This window comes from Pteronotus mesoamericanus, unplaced genomic scaffold (assembly GCF_021234165.1).
Source record: "Pteronotus mesoamericanus isolate MK-2021 breed Mesoamerican mustached bat unplaced genomic scaffold, CSHL_Meso_final contig_50, whole genome shotgun sequence".
In the NCBI taxonomy this organism is placed as follows: Eukaryota; Metazoa; Chordata; class Mammalia; order Chiroptera; family Mormoopidae; genus Pteronotus; species Pteronotus mesoamericanus.
Genome location: NW_026555186.1, coordinates 28680548 through 28698944, shown reverse-complemented (window position 1 = coordinate 28698944; position 18397 = coordinate 28680548). Strand labels below are relative to the sequence as shown.

General features: G+C 39.6%; 1 protein-coding gene and 1 non-coding gene across 2 annotated transcripts in view; both read right to left on the bottom strand.

The window, feature by feature from the left end:
- IQGAP2 (IQ motif containing GTPase activating protein 2) overlaps window positions 1-18397 on the bottom strand; it is a 265815-nt gene that overhangs the window by 78375 nt on the left and 169043 nt on the right. The window contains exons 12-13 of the mRNA XM_054578505.1: window positions 12411-12535; window positions 624-787 (exon numbers count right to left, since the gene is read on the bottom strand). Of these exons, the coding sequence (XP_054434480.1) occupies window positions 624-787; window positions 12411-12535 (289 nt within the window). The remainder of the gene's footprint in view (window positions 1-623; window positions 788-12410; window positions 12536-18397) is intronic.
- On the bottom strand, window positions 12041-12169 carry LOC129074792 (small nucleolar RNA SNORA11). Its single transcript, XR_008529595.1, has one exon. It is a non-coding gene; the product is annotated as a small nucleolar RNA SNORA11 (small nucleolar RNA).

Sequence of the window (18397 nt, the reverse complement as noted above, 5' to 3'; positions counted from 1 at the left end):
TATTACCTGCCTACAGCATCCTGCTTTCCACCCATCTGACCAACTCCTCCTTACCTTTCAGGAGCAGCTCCTGTTCTATCTCCATTGTAATTTCTCTTGGGATTCTAATCCACAACAATCCCAACCACCTATGAATCAGTCTGTGCACTCCTCATTTTGAAGCTTTGCCATGTACCTATCTCTACTATTATTTAACTGTTCTCTAAGAGAATGCCTACTGCCTCAACAAATTTCTAAGCACTGAGGATAAGGACAGAGAACATTCAAATGGTGTCATGTGTTCCTTGGATCCTCTTTTCCCCTACCAGATGCTATATACTGCTCTATGTATACAGTGTGTGCTCAGAAATATCCAATGATTGAAACTCTGAACAAAAACTCACTCGCAACTGAGTTTTTAGTAAAAGAGTAGAAGCAGTAATCAGCTCTGGAGCCAGCTTCCCCCTAATGTTTGACACAAGGAAAATGACAGCCAAATTGCTTCCACTCTGATTCACAGGCAATTGCTGGAACAAGAAGCTAACAAGCTTCAAGAATAAATGGATAAAAAAAAAAATCCTCCCTTTTGCCTTTTCCCTCACCCAGTCTATGAATTTGAAAGAAACAAACTCACTAAGGCTTACCATCAGTTTCTGTGTTTTTGCATGGTATAAAACATCCTGGTAGTGCTGGGCACACGCGGGGTCCACATCTCTAATTTTAGCAGTAGGTAACTGTAGACTTTCTAGAGTCTTTAAAGGGTTTCCTTCATCAATAGCTTCATTGATGTGTCCTACCGCCACAATTCCTAGAAAAATTAAGAAAGTTTTCCTTTTAAGTCACAGTGCTTTCTAAGTTCTCTAGAATCAGCAATTGCAAAGATTGAGTGAGAGACAGGAGTGGAAAATGCTCACAAGAAAACTATGAGAGCTAATAAACAAGTATAGCTAAGGCTGCAGGAGGTAAAATCAATGTACAAGAATCAGCTGTATCCCTGTAATTTTGCAATGGGCAGTCTAAAATGATATTAAGGGAAAAATCCACTTATCAGAGAGTCCATTTACAAATACATTATAATCACAAAAAGAATAAATAGTTAGAAATAAATTTAATAAAAGAAGCATTAAGATATATACACTGAAAATTATGAAATATAATTTAAAAAATTAAAGATGACCTAAATAAATGGAAAAATCATCTCCCATTCATGAATTGAAATATTTAGTATTGTTCAGATGGAAATACTCCTCAGATGGATTCAACGTAACAAATGTAACAAATGTGACAAAATCCCAGATTTTTTTTTAATAAAAATTGCCAAGCTGATTCTAAAACTCATAGGGAAATGCAAGAGACCAAGAATACAAAATGCAATATAGAAAAAAGAACAAAGTTGGAGGACTCTTAGCAATTTTGAAATTTACTACAAATCTATAGTGAATACCAGCATAAGGACAGATATACAGATCAATGGAAGAGAATTTAAAATTCAAAAATAAACTCTTACAGTTATGGTCAATTGATTTTTTAAAAGATTTTATTTATTTATTTTTAGACAGGGGAAGGGAAGGAGACAGAGAGGGAGAGAAACATCAATGTGTGGTTGCCTCTCACTTGACCCCTACTGGGGACCTGGCCCACAACTCAGGCAAGTGCCCTGACTGGGAATCAAACTGGCAACCTTTTGGTTCACAGGCCAGCATTCAGTCTACTGAGCTACATCACCCATGGTATGGTCAATTGAGTTTTGACAAGGTTGCCATGAAAATTCAACAGGTAAATAATAGTCTTTTTAACAAGTGGCACAGAAACAAATGGATATCCATATACATTAGAATGAAGTTGAATTCCCTATATCACTCACTGCACAAAAAAATAACTAAAATAGATGAAGACCTAGAAGTAAAAGCATGAATTATAAAACTCTCAGAAAAAAACACAGGAGTAAATATTTGTGGCCTGGGATTAGGCACTACTTTTTAGTTATGACACCAAAAACACAACAAAAGAAAAAATTAAACACATAGTATGTTGTAAAAATTAAACCTTTTGTGCTTTAAAGGACACCATCAAAGAAAATGAAAGACAACTTTCTGAATGGGAGAAAATACTTGCAAGTCCTGTATCTGATAGAGGTCTTATATACCTTGTATGCAAATATGCCAACTATATAAGGAACTCTTACAATTCAAAAGGAAAAGGAAAACACAATGTAAAATGGGTAAAGCACTTAGACATTTCTTTAAATGGCTAATAAGTACATGAAAAGATGCTCAATATCATTATTAGGAAAATGCAAATCCAAATCCCAATGAGACCACTTCATACCCTCTACGATAACTATAATAAAAAAGATGAATAAGAAGAAGTAGTGTGAGGATGTGGTGAAATTGGAACATACATGGCTGGTGGAGATGGAAAATGGTACAATCACCTTGATAAACAGTCAGTTCCCTAAAATATTAAACACAGAAATACCATATGATCCAGTAATTCCATATAGTAATGCAAAAGCTTACACACAAATATTTACAGAAGCAATATTCATAATAGCTAAAAGTAGAAACACCCCAAATATCCATAAACTTATGAATGAATAAATGAAATGTATATCCATAGGATGAAATATTTGACCTAGAGATGATGATGAAGGCCAGCCATTGTTAATATAACAAGAATAGTTTGCATGACATCAATGTAAACTGGAAGCCAAGGGGAGTAGACTGGAGTGCACATGCATGAACAGAAACAACGTCAATGTACTAGTCAGTGGAGGCAGTAGATGCTGCTGAGTAAGCATGTGTACTGTGTGGTCGTTGCATTCAAAATGACTGAGGAAGTAGAGGAATGAATCGGTATCAGATTTTGGTTAAACTTGAACATTGCTCCATGGGAACTATTTGGATGATTCAGAAGGCCTTTGAAGACAATACAATGAATGCAATGCAAATAAAAGTATGGCACAGATGCTTCAAAGATGATCAAGAGTCTGTTGAAAGTGATTCACGTTCTGGAAGGCCTGCAACAAGCAGAACACCTGAGAATGCTGAATGTGTATGGGCTGCAATCAACAAAGGTCGGTGACTGATAGTGCAAGAACTAGAAGCTGATCTGGGAATTTCAAAAACTACTGAGTCCGAGACTTTGATGCAGGATCTTGGCATGAAATGCATCATGGCAAAATTTGTTTCACAGCTTCTGCTACCAGAGCACAAGGGACATTGCACTGTAGTTGTTAATGAGTTGATTCAAACCACTACCAATGAACCAGATTTCCCCAAGAAGGTCATAACTGGAGATGAACTGTGGGCCTATGAGTATGATCTGGAAACAAAGGCCCAGTTGTCCCCATGGAAGTCATCTGGTTCTCCATGCCCAAAGAAGGTGGGGCAAAGTCAAAGCAAGATCAAGACATGTAACTGTGTTTGGGAAGGTGTCCATCACAAGTATGCCTCTCAAGGCCAAGCAATTAACATGGTACACTACCTCAATGTTCTTTGTCAGTGGAGAGATGCAATATGACAAAAACAGCCACAGCTATGTGCAACTAGTGATGGCAGCTTACCACAAAAACGTGCCTGCTCAAGCATCATGTCTTGTGCAGAATTTTTTGGTGAAACCGAATCACTCAGGTGACTCAGCCCCCCTACAGCTCATATTTGGTGCCCTGCAACTTCTGGCTTTTCCCAAAACTAAAATCACCTTTGAAAGGGAAGAGATTTCAGACTGTTGATGAAATTCAGGAAAATATGATGGGGCAGCTGATGGCAATTGCACCAAAGGACTTTGCAGAATTTTTTGAACAGTGGAAGAGACACCAGGAGAACTGTGTGAGGTCCCAAGGTGCCCACTTTGAAGGGGACTGAGGCATCATTGTCCTATGTACAATGTTTCTTGTAACTTATATCTCCTTCAGTAAATGCCTCTTATTTTTCATACTACATGGCTGGATACCTTCTGGACAGACCCCATATACTGAATATGGATTAGCCTTGAAAACAGTATGCTAAGTGAAAAAAGCAGACACAAAAGGCCACATATTACATGATTTTATTTGTGTGAAATATCAAGAACAGGGAAGTCCACAAAAACATAGTAGATTAGTGATTGACAGGGGATGGGAACAGGGGGAAGAGGAGTGACTCCTAATGCATATGAAATTTTATTTGGGGGGTGATGAAAATGTTCTAAGTTTAGGCAGGGGTGAGACAGCAAGATGGCAGTGAAGAAGTGGAAGTTCACACTTGCTTCCTGCCAGCACCATATCAGAATTGCAGCTAAAATACAGAAAAATCAACCTGAATAACCATCTGAAGATAGCTGAACAGAAGTCTTATAAACTGTTGTACTACTTTTATATACATAAAAAACCCATAAGAGCAATAAAAAAGTAAATTTTATGGTATATGAATATCTCACTGAAGCTTCTATAAAAAGGGGGATGACTTTGTATACAAGTAGCAGCAGGGATGCTAATTTCTAATTCAACCCTCATTTAGATAGTGGATGATGGAACCACAGAATACTAGAGCTGGAGGAATTTAAGGTAATGATATACACGGGGAAAAAAACCTGAAATGCAAAGAGGTTTGGATATACATTCTATTCTTTGAATTACTCTACTTTCTTAAAGCCAAACTTATTACTTCTCATTTTGTTAGTTGTTTTTCATCAAAAACAATTACGTGTCATTTTACAAATGTGACATGCTCTGAAGTAGAATAAGCACTCTTAATTTTTAAAAGGTATCTTCATCTTAATATTTGAATTAAGGTAAAATATTTAGCTAAGTATCTCCCAAATAGATGACTCCAGAAAAACCACCTTGATAAGAATAAAAAATTTATCTGGAGGAGGGAAAGAGCAATCTAAAATGACTATAAATTATTCCTGCTTATAGTACTGAAATATGTTTGAAGAAGAAGTAAAAGTACTTCTCTAACATGCAAGTTACATTATCTCAAATCATTGGAAAAAACTCAGGAAAGTCTAAGTACTATCCACAAACAAGGTATTATCATTTTACCCTGGAGTAGTAATAAACTAGAGAGCACAAAATACTTCATTTCATTGGGTAGATTGTTCTAAATACTTCTAAACACCCTATCCAAAAATGATATTAACAAAACTACGAGAAACTGTGTTCCCATTGGCTGCTCACCTGGGAGTGACTGCATGCCAGCTGACTTGATGGAAATCACCTGCTTAAGTTTTGTTTGGTGTTTTTCTAAGTACACAAGCTGCTGAGGTCATAGTAAATGACCTCACAGGAGATGAAAGACCTACCCAGAAGCCTCCTGGGCGCATCTGCATCACTTCCCCAGTTGATAAGTCAAGGGGAAATCCCATTTGAACAAAGATTGCTGAGCCTCAGTCTACTTCTTTAAGTCATCATGTGAGACTGTAACATTCTAGTCCAATGAAAGAGTGGACATTCTCTTAGAGGCTGTATATTTGAGATAGCAGAGGAGGTAACCTACAAAGAATGGTACCTACTAAATGTAAAAAGCAACAATTCACATTGAAGTAATTCAAAGGAAGAAAACTTCCTTGTCTAGGCTGCATGGTCAATATAATGCTCATCTATGGCTCTCCTGGGAAAAGTGAACTTTCTAATCAGAAATTAAGAGAGAATCCAAGTCTAAGAAAATGCACTTAGCATCTTCTCTATTAAATTCACCTTCCACATTTATCATTTCCCATGAGCTGCATACCTTACATATATCACAAGTCATGCAGAGGATTAGACCTGGGAACACATGGCAGGGGTGTGGTGGGGAGAGTAATGTACTTTCAAGATGTCCATGAAAAATTCTCAGGTCTTTCAGACGATTTAATTACTACATTGTATAATATATGCCTGTTCACAATGGTGTATTTTAATAATTTAGCTTTCTAAGCAATCACCTAAACATATCATATCTAACTCAATACTAGAAGAACTTTAAACAAAAATACCTCTTTTTGACAGAATAAGAAAACAAGACAGAGAATCAAGATGGCAGAGGAATGAGTGGAAGTCACACTGACCTCCTCCCAGGACCAACCCAGAATTATAACTAAATTGTGGAGAAATCACCTGGAACAAACAACTGAACAATAGCGAGAGAGGGGCCTTATAACCTCGAAGACAGAAGAATTGGCTTTAGCACAATCTAACTGGTAAGGAGTGCGGTAGAGACTCAAGAAGGTAGGTGGGGCGTGGCACCCAAGGGCAGCAGCACCAGAAGGATATTGAAACGGCCAGTTGGATCCCCCTGAGAAGAGTGGGGTCTAAACCAAAAGCAGGGATCTCTAGCACCAGAGCCCAAAAAGTACACAGAAAACAGCCAGCTGCGAAAAGTGGCAGGGTTGCTCTCTGCCAGAGACAGGCAGCTGGAGACACAAAGAACTGTTTAAAGGGCCAATGCAAAAATTTTTATTTGAAGCTACTTACCCTGGTCTCCGGCAAAGGCGGGGCCAGTGTGGGCTAAAGACTCCTGAGGAAGGAGGCATTGGGGAGAGAACTGAGACAATAGCTGGTGGTATCTTGGTGTTGACTAATCCCCCACATGGCAGCAGCCATCTTGATCAGGCAGACCACTCCCCCTGAGCGGCAACACCATCAGAGGACCCAATAGCTCTGTCCCCCAGGTGGGATTCTACCCCACCCTGTGCTGTCTAAGCTGCCTTCTGAGTGCAGAGTGTAAAGGGGGCACAGAGAGGTCTGGAGACACTTGAGGAGAGACTGGGGATAGAGGCTTTGGGGAGAGAATGGAGAGAGTAGCTAGTGGGATCACAGTGCTGACTCCTTCCCAACATGGCAGCAGCATGAGAGGACCCAGTAACCCTGCCCCCAGGAAGGACTCCGCCTCGCCCTGAGCTGTTTAAAGCAGCCTGCTGAGTGCAGAGTGACTAGATTAACAGCTGAAGGAGACAGCCACAGACAGCAGATTCCTGGAAGTCTCAAACCGACTGCCTAAGGTCAGACAGGGTCAACATCTGACATCATCAGAGGCAGATCCAGAAAGTAAAAACAGTGGTTTCCTACCATAGAGGTTCACAACACAAAGTCAGGAAATCAAGACAGATCAACTTAAGAATCAGAAGCAAAAGAGAAGAGTCTCACAAATAATGGGAAGATAAAGAAACACGCCCCACTTGAAGGGGAAGGAGGAATTCCCACAAAGAGAACTAAATGAAATAGAGTCAAGTAAACTATCAGATACTGAGTTCCAAACAATGGTTCTAAGGAAGATAAATGAGCTCAGTGAGCTCAGAGAATTACAAAAAACTACAGGGAAACTACGAGGAACTTACTGCAAACTATATCAGCATGAGAAAGGACATAGAAACTATCAATAAGAGATAACAGGAAATGAAGAATAAAATTTCTGAATTGAAGAACATAGGAGGAGGAATCAAAAGCAGGCTGGATGAAGTTGAGAATCAAATCAGCGAGCTGAAGGACAAGGTAGAAAACAACTCCCAGAAAGAGCAAGAACATGAAAAAAGACTCCAAAAGAATGGAGAGGCATTGAGGGAAATGCAGGACAACCTGAAATGTAATAATATCCATACAATAGGGATACCAGAAGGAGAAGAGGATGAGGAAGGGATAGAGAACCTGTTTGAAAAAGTAATGATGAAAAACTTCCCTAATTGGAGGAAACAGTCACACAAGTCCAGGAAGCACAGAGGGTCCCATTCAAGAGGAACCCAATGAGGCCCACTCGAAGGCACATCATTATTAAAAAGACAAACAGAGAATCCTAAAGGCAGTAAGAGAGAAAGAGGTAGTAACATATAAGGGAGCCCCAATACAGCTAGTAGCTGACTTCTCAAGAGAAACTTTGCAAGCGAGAAGGGAATGGCAAGAAATATTCCAGTCATGAAAAGTCATGAAAAGCAAAGGCCTGCAACCAAGATTGTTCTACCCAGCAAGGCTCTCAATTAAAATGGAAGGCAAAACAAGGAGTTTCCCAGACAAAAGAAGCCTAAAAGAATACACCTCCACCAAACCAGCACTGCAAAATTTGCTAAAGGGACTGCTTTAAGAAGATGAAGAAAAAGAGTCTATGAATACCCAGTTCCTTTCACAGTTGCCAATACTTGATATTACCAATATTTTTTAATACATATTAATCTGATTTTGACAATGATGTTATTTTAATTGTTCCTTTATTATTTGTTGAAACTAAACCCGTTTTTGTATATTTCTTGCCTATTTATATTATTTTTAAAAAGCTTTAAATGACTTTTTGGTATTCTTTATCCACTTTTTGATTAAATATTTGTAGAATTTGTTCCCTAAAAAAGCAAACAAACAAACCATTAACCCTTTTTTAGATGTGTGGCAAATATTTTCCTATTCTATTACTTGTCCTTTAACTTTTTTTATATGTATATTACTGTACAGTCTTAAATGTTTAATATAGTCATATTGTCAATATTTTACTTTATAGCTTCTGGGTTTGAATATTTTACTTCAGGGTAAGAAAAATAGTAGTTTGTATTTTCTCCTAAAACTCCTTAGATTTTACATATTGATTTTTAACTCACCTGAATATTTCTTGTATAATGTGTGAAATAGGGTTCTATATTTGTTTTATTTCAAGTAATAGTGGTCCATGCACCTTATTTGTTGAATAAGCCTATTTTACCCGCTGATTTGAAATATCAACTTAATCATATAGTACATTGTTAGACAGATATATACGTTTGTCTCTAGAATGCTCATTATATTTCATTGATCTACCTGATTATTTCTGTGCTGGTGTCATGTTGGTTTAATTGCTGAGACTTTATAATGGTTTTAAATTTTTTAATATTTTATAATTGACTTTGACATGTTAAAAAAATAAATAAAATGAATCTGCATATAAGAATGAATGAAAGAAAGAAAGAAAGAAAGAAAGAAAGAAAGAAAGAAAGAAAGAAGAAAGAAAGAAAGAGGAAGGAAGGAAGGAAGGAAGGGAGAAAGGAAGAGAGAGAAAGAGAGAGAGAGAGATGGAACTCCTACCTTTTGCGACAACATGGATGGAACTGGAGAATATTAAGCTTAGTGAAATAAGCCAGTTGATGAAAGACAAATACCATATGATCTCACCTATAAGTGGACTCTATTCAACAAAATAAATTAACAAACAAAATAAACCACAGGCATGGAAACATGGAGCAGACTGAAAGTGACCAGAGGGGATGGGGAAAGAGGACAATGGTGGAAAGAAGGGGAAGGGACTAGACAAAGAACATGTATGAATGACCAATGGACATGGACAACAGTGTGGGAATTGACTATGGAGAGCAGGGTGGGGGTGGAGGTGGGATGGGTGGAGGCAGGTAAAGGGGGAAAAGTTGAGGCAACTGTAATAGAATATACATGATTTATAAATTTTTTTAAAAATCTCAAAAAAAAGTCATCAAAACTCCTTAGCATATAACATATTTTAGCAATCAGAGCCAGAATCCAAAAGCATAATAAAGGCAAGAGAAAATGAAAAAGAAAAAAAAAGAAAAGACAGAAGTTAAATATTCTGATTTAAATTCTCCAAATAATATAAAGGAAATATGAAATGGAATACCTGAAATAACTCTTCTGGATATGGTGTATGACCTTCATGACAAGATATTTAAAAGGAATATGATAGTGGCCATGTGATATATCTCATGGAGAATACTGCAATTACCTCGATAAATTCCATCCCGCCTACAAAAGACCACTCTCTTTTTAAGTTATATAAATGTTACTTGTTTTTCTTCTCCTGGTAAAAGTAAAGGCTCTCTTAGATAGTCTGGTACAAAAATGGTACCCCCTTTCCTTTTCAATAATGTCAAGAATGAGAATAAACTAATGCACCTTCACTGCATAAGAAGTACATACCAAAATCACCAAAGCAGACCTGGACTACGGGCATTGTCAGAATGAATTGGGAAAAAGTTATGGAATGCTACTTGGCCATAAAAAGAAGGAAATCTTACCTTTTGTGACAACATGCATGGACCTGGAGAGAGGTTTTTTGTTTTTTTTTTAAGAGAGAGAGAGAGAGGAAGGGAGGGAGAAAGAGATGTGAGAGAGACACATTGAGCAGTTGCCTCTTGTACGTGCCCCAACAGGGGACAGAACCTGCAACCTGGGTGTGTGCCTTGACTGGGAATCAAATCTTTGACCTTTCTGTTTGTGGGATGATGCCCAACTAACTGAGTCACACCAATCTGGGCCCTGGAGAGTATTATGCTAAGTGAAGTAAGCCAGTCAGAGAAAGATAAATACCACATGATTTTGCTGATATGTAGACTCTAATAAACAAAATAGAGACACACTCGTAGATACAGAGAAGACTGTCGGCTCTCAGAGGGGAGGCAGGTTGGGTGGCTGAGTGAAATAAGTGAAGGGATTAAGCAAAATAAAAACACACACACAAACTCTTAGATACAGACAATGGTGTGGCAAATACTAGAAGGAAAGGGGGTAGGGGGAGGTAGAAGAGGGTAAAGAGGGGACAAAGGGTAATGGAAGGAGACTTTACTAAGCACACAATACAATATACAGATGATGTATTATAGAATTGTACACTTAAAACGTATATAATTTTATTAACCAATGTCATCCCAAAAAATTTAATAAATTTTTTAATAAAAAAAAAGAATTGGGAAAAATTAGAAAACAAACATGGGATATGATTCTTCATTTACCCAAGGAGAAGAGTCCCACCCTTGGGTGGCATTAGCCAAAGCAGCGAAATCACTGGTGCAAGAGACTTCAAGTGTGGAGCTGGAGGTCAAGTAGGAAGGCAGTGAGACAGACGACTAGGGCACTAAGCTTTGTAACAGGACACAAACACTAGTATTTTTTCCCCATCAGTATATGTTGAACATCTGCTCAAATTAGTGTTTCCCTCTTGATTAACATCTGGCAAGAACCACCAACTCCCAAGCCAGTGTGCTGGACAAGAGCTAAGTGGGCCATGTGTAAGCCATCCGATTGCAGGGATTCCAAAAGGTTTCCCTCAAAGGAAATGCAGAGAGGCAGCAGAAGGCTGTGTGGTTGCAAAAGGGGAAATTTAGAATTGTGCACAGCTTGAGGGCACATGGAAGAAAATGTCCAGTGATAAGTGTAGCAGTGCTACATCCATGATACATGATGTAAAGGCAGGACACCTGGACCCTGTTTTCTATTGTATTTGGGGCAAAAACAATAGAAATAAGGTAAGATGTTTAACAACAACAACAAAAAAATAGGGTAAGATGTTTAACAACAACAAAAAAACCCCCCAAAACCAACAAATCCAGCCTTGATGTTGGGCACAAGTGCTTGCAGGAAATAGTAAAAAGACAAGAAAACTATGCAAATGCAATGAACTAACAAAGTCATCATTTTATCTCGAGTAATTTTACCGTCCTAAAGTTAGAGCATTGGGAAGACCAGAACTAAGACCTTCCCAAAACACACTAGAACAAAACAACCTAAATTTGTGAGAGAGGTATGCGCCTACTCTATCAGCAAACTTAGAAAAAGTGAGTTAGAAAAATAAGTCAAAGCCAGAGCATAGAAGGGAGGTCAACAGCATTAGCGATCCTAATCCAAAGTTGTTGACAAATCAAAGAGCTCAGAGAAAGCCAAAAATGATGGTGCTGGTTTGTTTTTATGACAGAAAAAACAGCTTAGAACTTGAATTTGGTAATTCACACTATAGAAAATCAGTGAATATACTGATCACCGACATTACACAGCTCCTATTCTTCACTGTTTTTATATGCAAGAGGCAAATGATAAGGAAGCAAGTTGGTGCTCAAGAAAGCATGTTTCAGGGCATATCTTCTTGAGCTTGTCCACTTTCATGCTGGTAGTTCATAATTTCTAAAGACACAACAACTCACCATGACTTCTGATTATATAGTAACAGTTAGATTATGTTCCAATTTCTTCCTAGGGCAGGATTATGAGTGTTTCCTTTTGGGAAAATGCCCAAATGAAAAGTCAAAATAAAGTTGAGTGCCTAAAAAACTGAGTTATGTAGAGTAGTCATCTCTGCAGTACCAATAAATAAAAATTATTAGGACCTCTATTTATTTTCTTTCCATGTACAGGGCACAATGTCACAGGAAGGTCATGGTATCCTGCCACCTGTCAGGAGTAAACCCAAGTTCCTGTTGGATGTGTTGTAAACAGAGGAGCCAATCTTCAGGCACCCTGCTCTGATCACACCCCTATTTATATGTATTTTTATTCTGTCCTTTCCTGCCTCTTCAGGTATGCTTTGCCATGTTCATAATATGTTGGTATAGCAGTACAGGCACACAATGTATATATAAATACATACATACATATTAGGGGAGTGGGCTTTCACAGGGCCTCATGTGCAAAAATTTGTAGCCCTAATTTAAAAAGCGAAGTTGTCCAGACACCTTACTTCCCACCAGACTAGAGAAAGAAAGTATTCCATACTTACGGTCATTTTCATCTTGAATCTGGATATTAACCACATCAATACAATTCTGCATTTCGTTCCAGCTTAGGTTCTCTTGCCCTTGGGACAAAACTTCTAGTTTCATGGAGAGGAGTTCATTTGCGTAACTGTAGGAGGGAAAACCATCATGACACTAATCAGAGACATTCATTCTGTGCTCATATTCTGCATCTTAAATTTGACACAAAGGGCCAAAAGTAGTTGTTACGAGGTTAGACAAAGATTAGGAAGACAAAGTTGTCACTTGCAGCTTTGTCAACAGACAGCAAGCTCACTTATACTAACAGTGTTCTTTTTCTTAAAAATATTCCATGTACAATTGTTGTTTAATGAAAGTTCCTCAAAATCCTACTTCATACCTAATTCAAAGAAAACAAAACAAAAACAAACTTAGCCATTCTCAACTCTGTGAAGTTGCTTTTTTTTCTAAATACTAATTTTCCTCCCTTTGGCACGTCATGGCTCGGAATGACCATGGCTCTCAACCCTTCCATTGAGGGTTCTTTTTATTACTTCTGCTCCTCCCCACATCTGAGCTGTAGGAGACTCTTCGACTGTAACCCTAACATAATCGAGTTACCTGAGATCTAACATGCCCATTGGGGAGTCGAATAAAATGCAAATGCAGTTCCAGAATCCTTGCTGAGTAACACACATTTTCAGTGTATGTTTTCTTGTAGACGTGGTGCATGAGTTGAACCAAAATATCTTAAAATTTCTCCTCATTTGTCCATGTCACCTTAGGCTTCAGAGTAGCTACTCAAAAACCTCTCCCGTGTCCCCACCCTGCCACAGCACTCACACCTCACTCCGGACCCTTGACCCTCCTCATTCTGCACAGCCCTCTGGAAAAGAGTTTGGTCAACCACTCCACTTATTTTTCTTGTCTGGAGAAATTTTTAGAGAAAACACATTCATCTTGATATATTACTAAGAAACTTTCATTTCTCAATAATCAATTTTCCTATTTAAACATTACAGAATTAACATTACAACCATCAGCTAACACAAGCCATTCTAGCCCAAAGTAAAGAGACTTCATAGTTCAGTTTGCTTTTGCATTACTCCAGGGAAATAAAGACCAATCCCCTGTGTGCATATTGATTTACTGCATCTGAATAGCAGTACATCTGAATAGCACCTGTGGATTTCCTAGCAGAGATTAAAAGAATTAACATCACTTAACTCTAAAAATGTTTTCCTGTTGTGACAACTTTTTTTAAAAGTTCTGTATTGTCCCAAGGTGACGCTGAGCTGTCTTCCACAGAGAGTAGCTTAAGAGGAAAAAACATCATTCAAAATAGCAAGTGGCTGACTGACACTTCACCAAATGCAGGCCTGAAACTGGTTCACTGTCATGTGTGAGATTTTCACCTTACCAAGAGTTACAAATCTCAGAAGATACTCCACGTCACTAGAATATATAATACTGACCATAATAACACTATGGATAAGTGGCAACTTACACTAGTTAGCATCTCTTATAGATGGGACCATTCTAAGAAAGAGTGCAAAATCCTTATGACAATTCCACATGATTAACATCTCAATGATGATCCAATGGAAATAAAATGAGAAAGCTTAAGGATAAACACAGAAGGAACAACAATCACCCATCATTTCTTTAGAAATGAACAAACATGCCTAAGCGCACAGACGTTAGTGGTAACAGCAGAGCTCCACAGGCTTTTCCATATGAGGACTGAAGGCATCAACTTTGAAAGTGTTATGTAGTTGGCCCAGAAGGTCCACGTCCTTTTCCTCCCACATCTCTTAGAGCTCCCTTCACCATCTGCCATGCTCAGACTAATAAGATTATATTTCTAACAGATTGGGGAAGTTTTGAGATTAAAATTCCAATTTAGTTCAGCAGACGTTTATTAAGCATTTACTATATACAAAACATGTGGCGGGCACCACAGGGGTATTAAAATAAACAAAATGCAGCCTTTATCCTTCATGGAGCTTTCAGTCTAATGGATAAGATGACAACAACCCCAAAAGAGTAAAACAGCAGAGCACAGGAAAGGCCATAACGTGGATGGTCAATAAGGGGAGAAATAACAGGGTGCCAAGGAAGAAGAAATGGAAGGAAATCTTAGTGGTGGAGCACCTTGCTTGGGACAGGCACTGAACCAAGCACTTTGTCCTTATAACTATCCTGCTAATGCAGAGATGTTTTTGTTCTGCTTTTGTGCTTTACAGGTGAAGAGAAAAGCGTTCTGCTAAGAAGAATCAAAATTATATTTTTGGCGCCAACACTGTAATCGCATCAAGCTATTTCTCAGGAGAGATGGCATTAGTGGCGGTGGTGGGGTCGGGGGTTGGAGATACTTCATGAAGTGTAGCCTGCGGTGGGCAGGGCTCGGGACCTCCAGCGCTATGGCAAAGCAGACATGGGCGACAGGTATTACGTTCTTGGAGGGGAGGGGAGTATGCACAGGGGCAGACAGGCCAGAGTGCACAATGTGTTCAGACCCAGCTTGACTGCAGGGCAAAATACAGAGTAAGATGCAGCTGCAGCTCAGGTCAGAACAATGCATTTAGACTGAGGAGTCTGTTCTTACTTTGGATGCGAACTGGGAAGACAAATAGAGTGTTATAAACATAGCTACATTTTAGAACAGTTAATCTGGAAACAACATATACCTAGAGCCAATGTCAACTCTACATCACTTTTGCAAGAATTAGACAAAAGCACCCCCCTGGGAAAACACAGTCCCAAGCGGAAGCCATGATGAACAGGTAGAGATGTGGTAAGAATTCACCAGGGTGCCCATGCCCACGCTCTTGTGCTATGAACCTGCACAACCACAGGGAGTGGCCCAGATGCAGCCGTGTTTCTTAAACTTGAAAACCTGCCCACTTGGGCTTCCAAGAACCTGGGTTCAAAGCTGACACTGGAAGTGAAATGCTGAGGCTATGGCAGATCACTTGAGGCCAATGCAACTGTCAACTCAAGAACCAAAGGGGGCCCTGAAATCGTTGTCAGTACTGGGTCATCCAGGTGACCCAGAAATGTTTAAATCAATTTTTTTGTGGGAAAAAGATTTTTTATTCAGCGTTTAAGATTGAAAACTGCAAGATTTTTGCTTGCGGCTAATGAGCAGAAAGAAGGAAAAAAAATATAAATTACCATTTGATTAGATAGTTAAAATGCTGTGACTCAAATTACTCTGTGACAAACCAGTTACTCTGCATGGACTTAGGTGTTCTGGAGCAAAATAGCTCTAAACAAAACACATCATCTGAGAGCACAGGCTAATGGGAATGTGAAATACCGAATAAGAAAGCTGGTAAAGGGAGGCGGTGGCAGGCCTTTTGATTCTTTGAAGCTTCTAGCAGTTGGTTACCATATGTAAGAACCTAGCAGCGAGTTATTTTATTTCTTGACTTGTCTGGGTTTAACAGCTTTAACCCACTAAGCAGGAATAAAGAGATACTTTATAGACTGGTTAGAAAACAAAAAGTAGTCCCACCTCTCCAGTAGAATTTTAGTTGAATTAAGTCATTAGAGAAACAATGATTATTGCTCATAATGTACTTGTCACACTACAATTGAGTAGAATTTCCATGTCAATTGTTTCCATCTCCACCATCACACTGAATCCTCAATCTATATATCTTCTCCTCCTTTTAAAATTCTCTCCCTGTGTCTCTAGCACTCTTTTTCTGACAGGTTCCCTTTCTGTCTGGATTGCTAGACGATGCAAGGTTTGAGGATTCCAAAGATGCCGCCCTCACTGAGGTCTGTGCAGGAGGAGGATTCCTAAGGAAGTAGTTGCTGCTCAACCTCCAGATGGCAGGGAATGGGTAAAGTACTGTCCCCAACAAAGTCCTAATTCTCCACTGGAAGAATGTACCAAGGATGTAGTTGATCTTCCTGCCGGCAGCAGTACCACTGAAGCACTTGGGGCAAGTTCCAAATTCAATAATTTCTTTTTATAATCTTCTTTGATAAATTCTTTCCCGGGAAACATGGTTGCTAGTGAAAAATTACCGTAAGTGTCGCCAACATCTGTGCGGCAGATTGCCTTGCCTCTTCTACAGGAGCATCAGAAGGGAGCTGATTTGTAAAGGAAAAACTGTCAGGAAGACAGAATTGAATTCTTGCATCTGCACTTCTTTCTCTTCCAGAAGCATCCCTCTTAACTTCCATTTCTGCCTGGTTAGCCAGCAAGGCAGCAGCTTTAGCAGCTTCTACTTCTTCCTTGGTCTTTGCAAAAACAATCAGCTCCCTCTGCATGACCTGATGCAATCTGCTGTTTTATATACTATTGAGCTGCCCCACCTTCTGCCTTTTCTCTTCTTCAAGTGTTTCAGTTAGTCTTTCTGCTCTAACAGGGAGGTCCTCAAAGGTCCCTGATTTGCACAACCTCTGGGCTCCTGAGATGGAGTGGCATGGCCTGATCTTTCTCCTGTTGCAGAATCTGACTTTGTAACAGAAGTGAGTGGTGTCTCACAAACCTCTGCATTTCTGGACTGAGAGTTTTCAGAAGTGCTGTGAAGTTCAAATGGAGTGGAGACTAAACTTTCTGACTGGCTGCCATTTGCCACTGATGTTTCACCTTTTAATGAGTGCTTCTGCCAGACTTTGTGAATTCTGGTAACAAGTTCATTTGCAGAAAGACTTCCTGCTATTATTTTCAAGGAAGTTCACTATCTGCAATAAAGAAACTGGATGAAACACACACTACATGATAGACTGATGAAAATTTGTAGGCAAGTTTCACTTTTGGTATCGATTTTAGTAACAACAAAAACTGTTTGAAGATGCTTCTGCTACTCTCTCATCTTCCCAATTTGCAGCCATCTGTGTAGACTGCTCATCACCTGCCACAAACACCACAAAGACTATGTATTCCTCTTAGCCAATGTGATGATGGCCAGAACGGTGCCCTGGAACCACAGCATCCTTCATGTGGGCCTAGGCATTCCCTTGATGTTTTGTCCCTATAGTCCCAGAGCTGGCCCCACCCTCCCTTCAAGGTCCACCACGACCCCTGCAGCTTCACAGTCTTAGCTGGTCCAGGACTCCCGACCCCCTCCCTGCTCTCCGTGCCAAAGTGCAAACCCATCAACTGCCTTCTGGGATGTGCAAGTGTGGGCGGGGAGTGAGCTGCGTCACGTGATGCCACACCTCACGGCTGCACCGAGCCCTATTACATTTTTTTTAAAAGATTATTAAAGCACAGATTTTAAGTTTCTCATACAGAATATTAAAACTCTCAGGTTGTGTCTGCATGCCCCAGTTGGAAACCGCAGGTATAAAATTGGTTCTCGAAAGACATGTGGGACCATTTCCTTAATGGGTTATTTGTAAATTGGGATGGTGGAAGGAGAGGATTTCTGATCATCAAAATGGGTGATTTGGAGGGAGGAGGTACTGTCATTTAGAGTGCAGTGGCCAGGGATGCTAAACCTGTGGGACAGTCTTGACAATTCTCTCATCAAGATTCCCCATTAGACTGTTAGCTTCATAAGAGGGTGAAGCACTGTCTTCTACTCCAGCACTGAGAGCAGAGCAAAGCCTGGTTAGGTGAGAATGAAGGCAGAAAAGATGTAGGAAGACCAATTTGGAGGTTATTACAGAGGCAAAAGTAAAAAAGTCTACATGAGGTAGTCACTGGGACATGAAACATTTTACAAAGGTATAATGCACAGGGATTGGCTACTGACAGGGAGAGAAGTGAGCAGGCTGCTCACAGTAGGTGGTGCCTGGCAGAGGATGGAGGGAAACTCAAGTTGAACATGTGGTTCTTAAGCTTGGAGGACGGGGTGGTACCATTAGTAGAAAGAGTGGTGGGAGAATTAAGCTATCTTGCAGAGAGACTCTGAAGCATAACATGAACCAGGTGGCCAAATTTATGTAGTACAAGAGCATCAGTTTCTCCAAACAGACTAAAGATAAGGAAAACCCACTGTCCTACCACTTTTGGCCATTCTCTACATAGATCAGTGGTCAAACA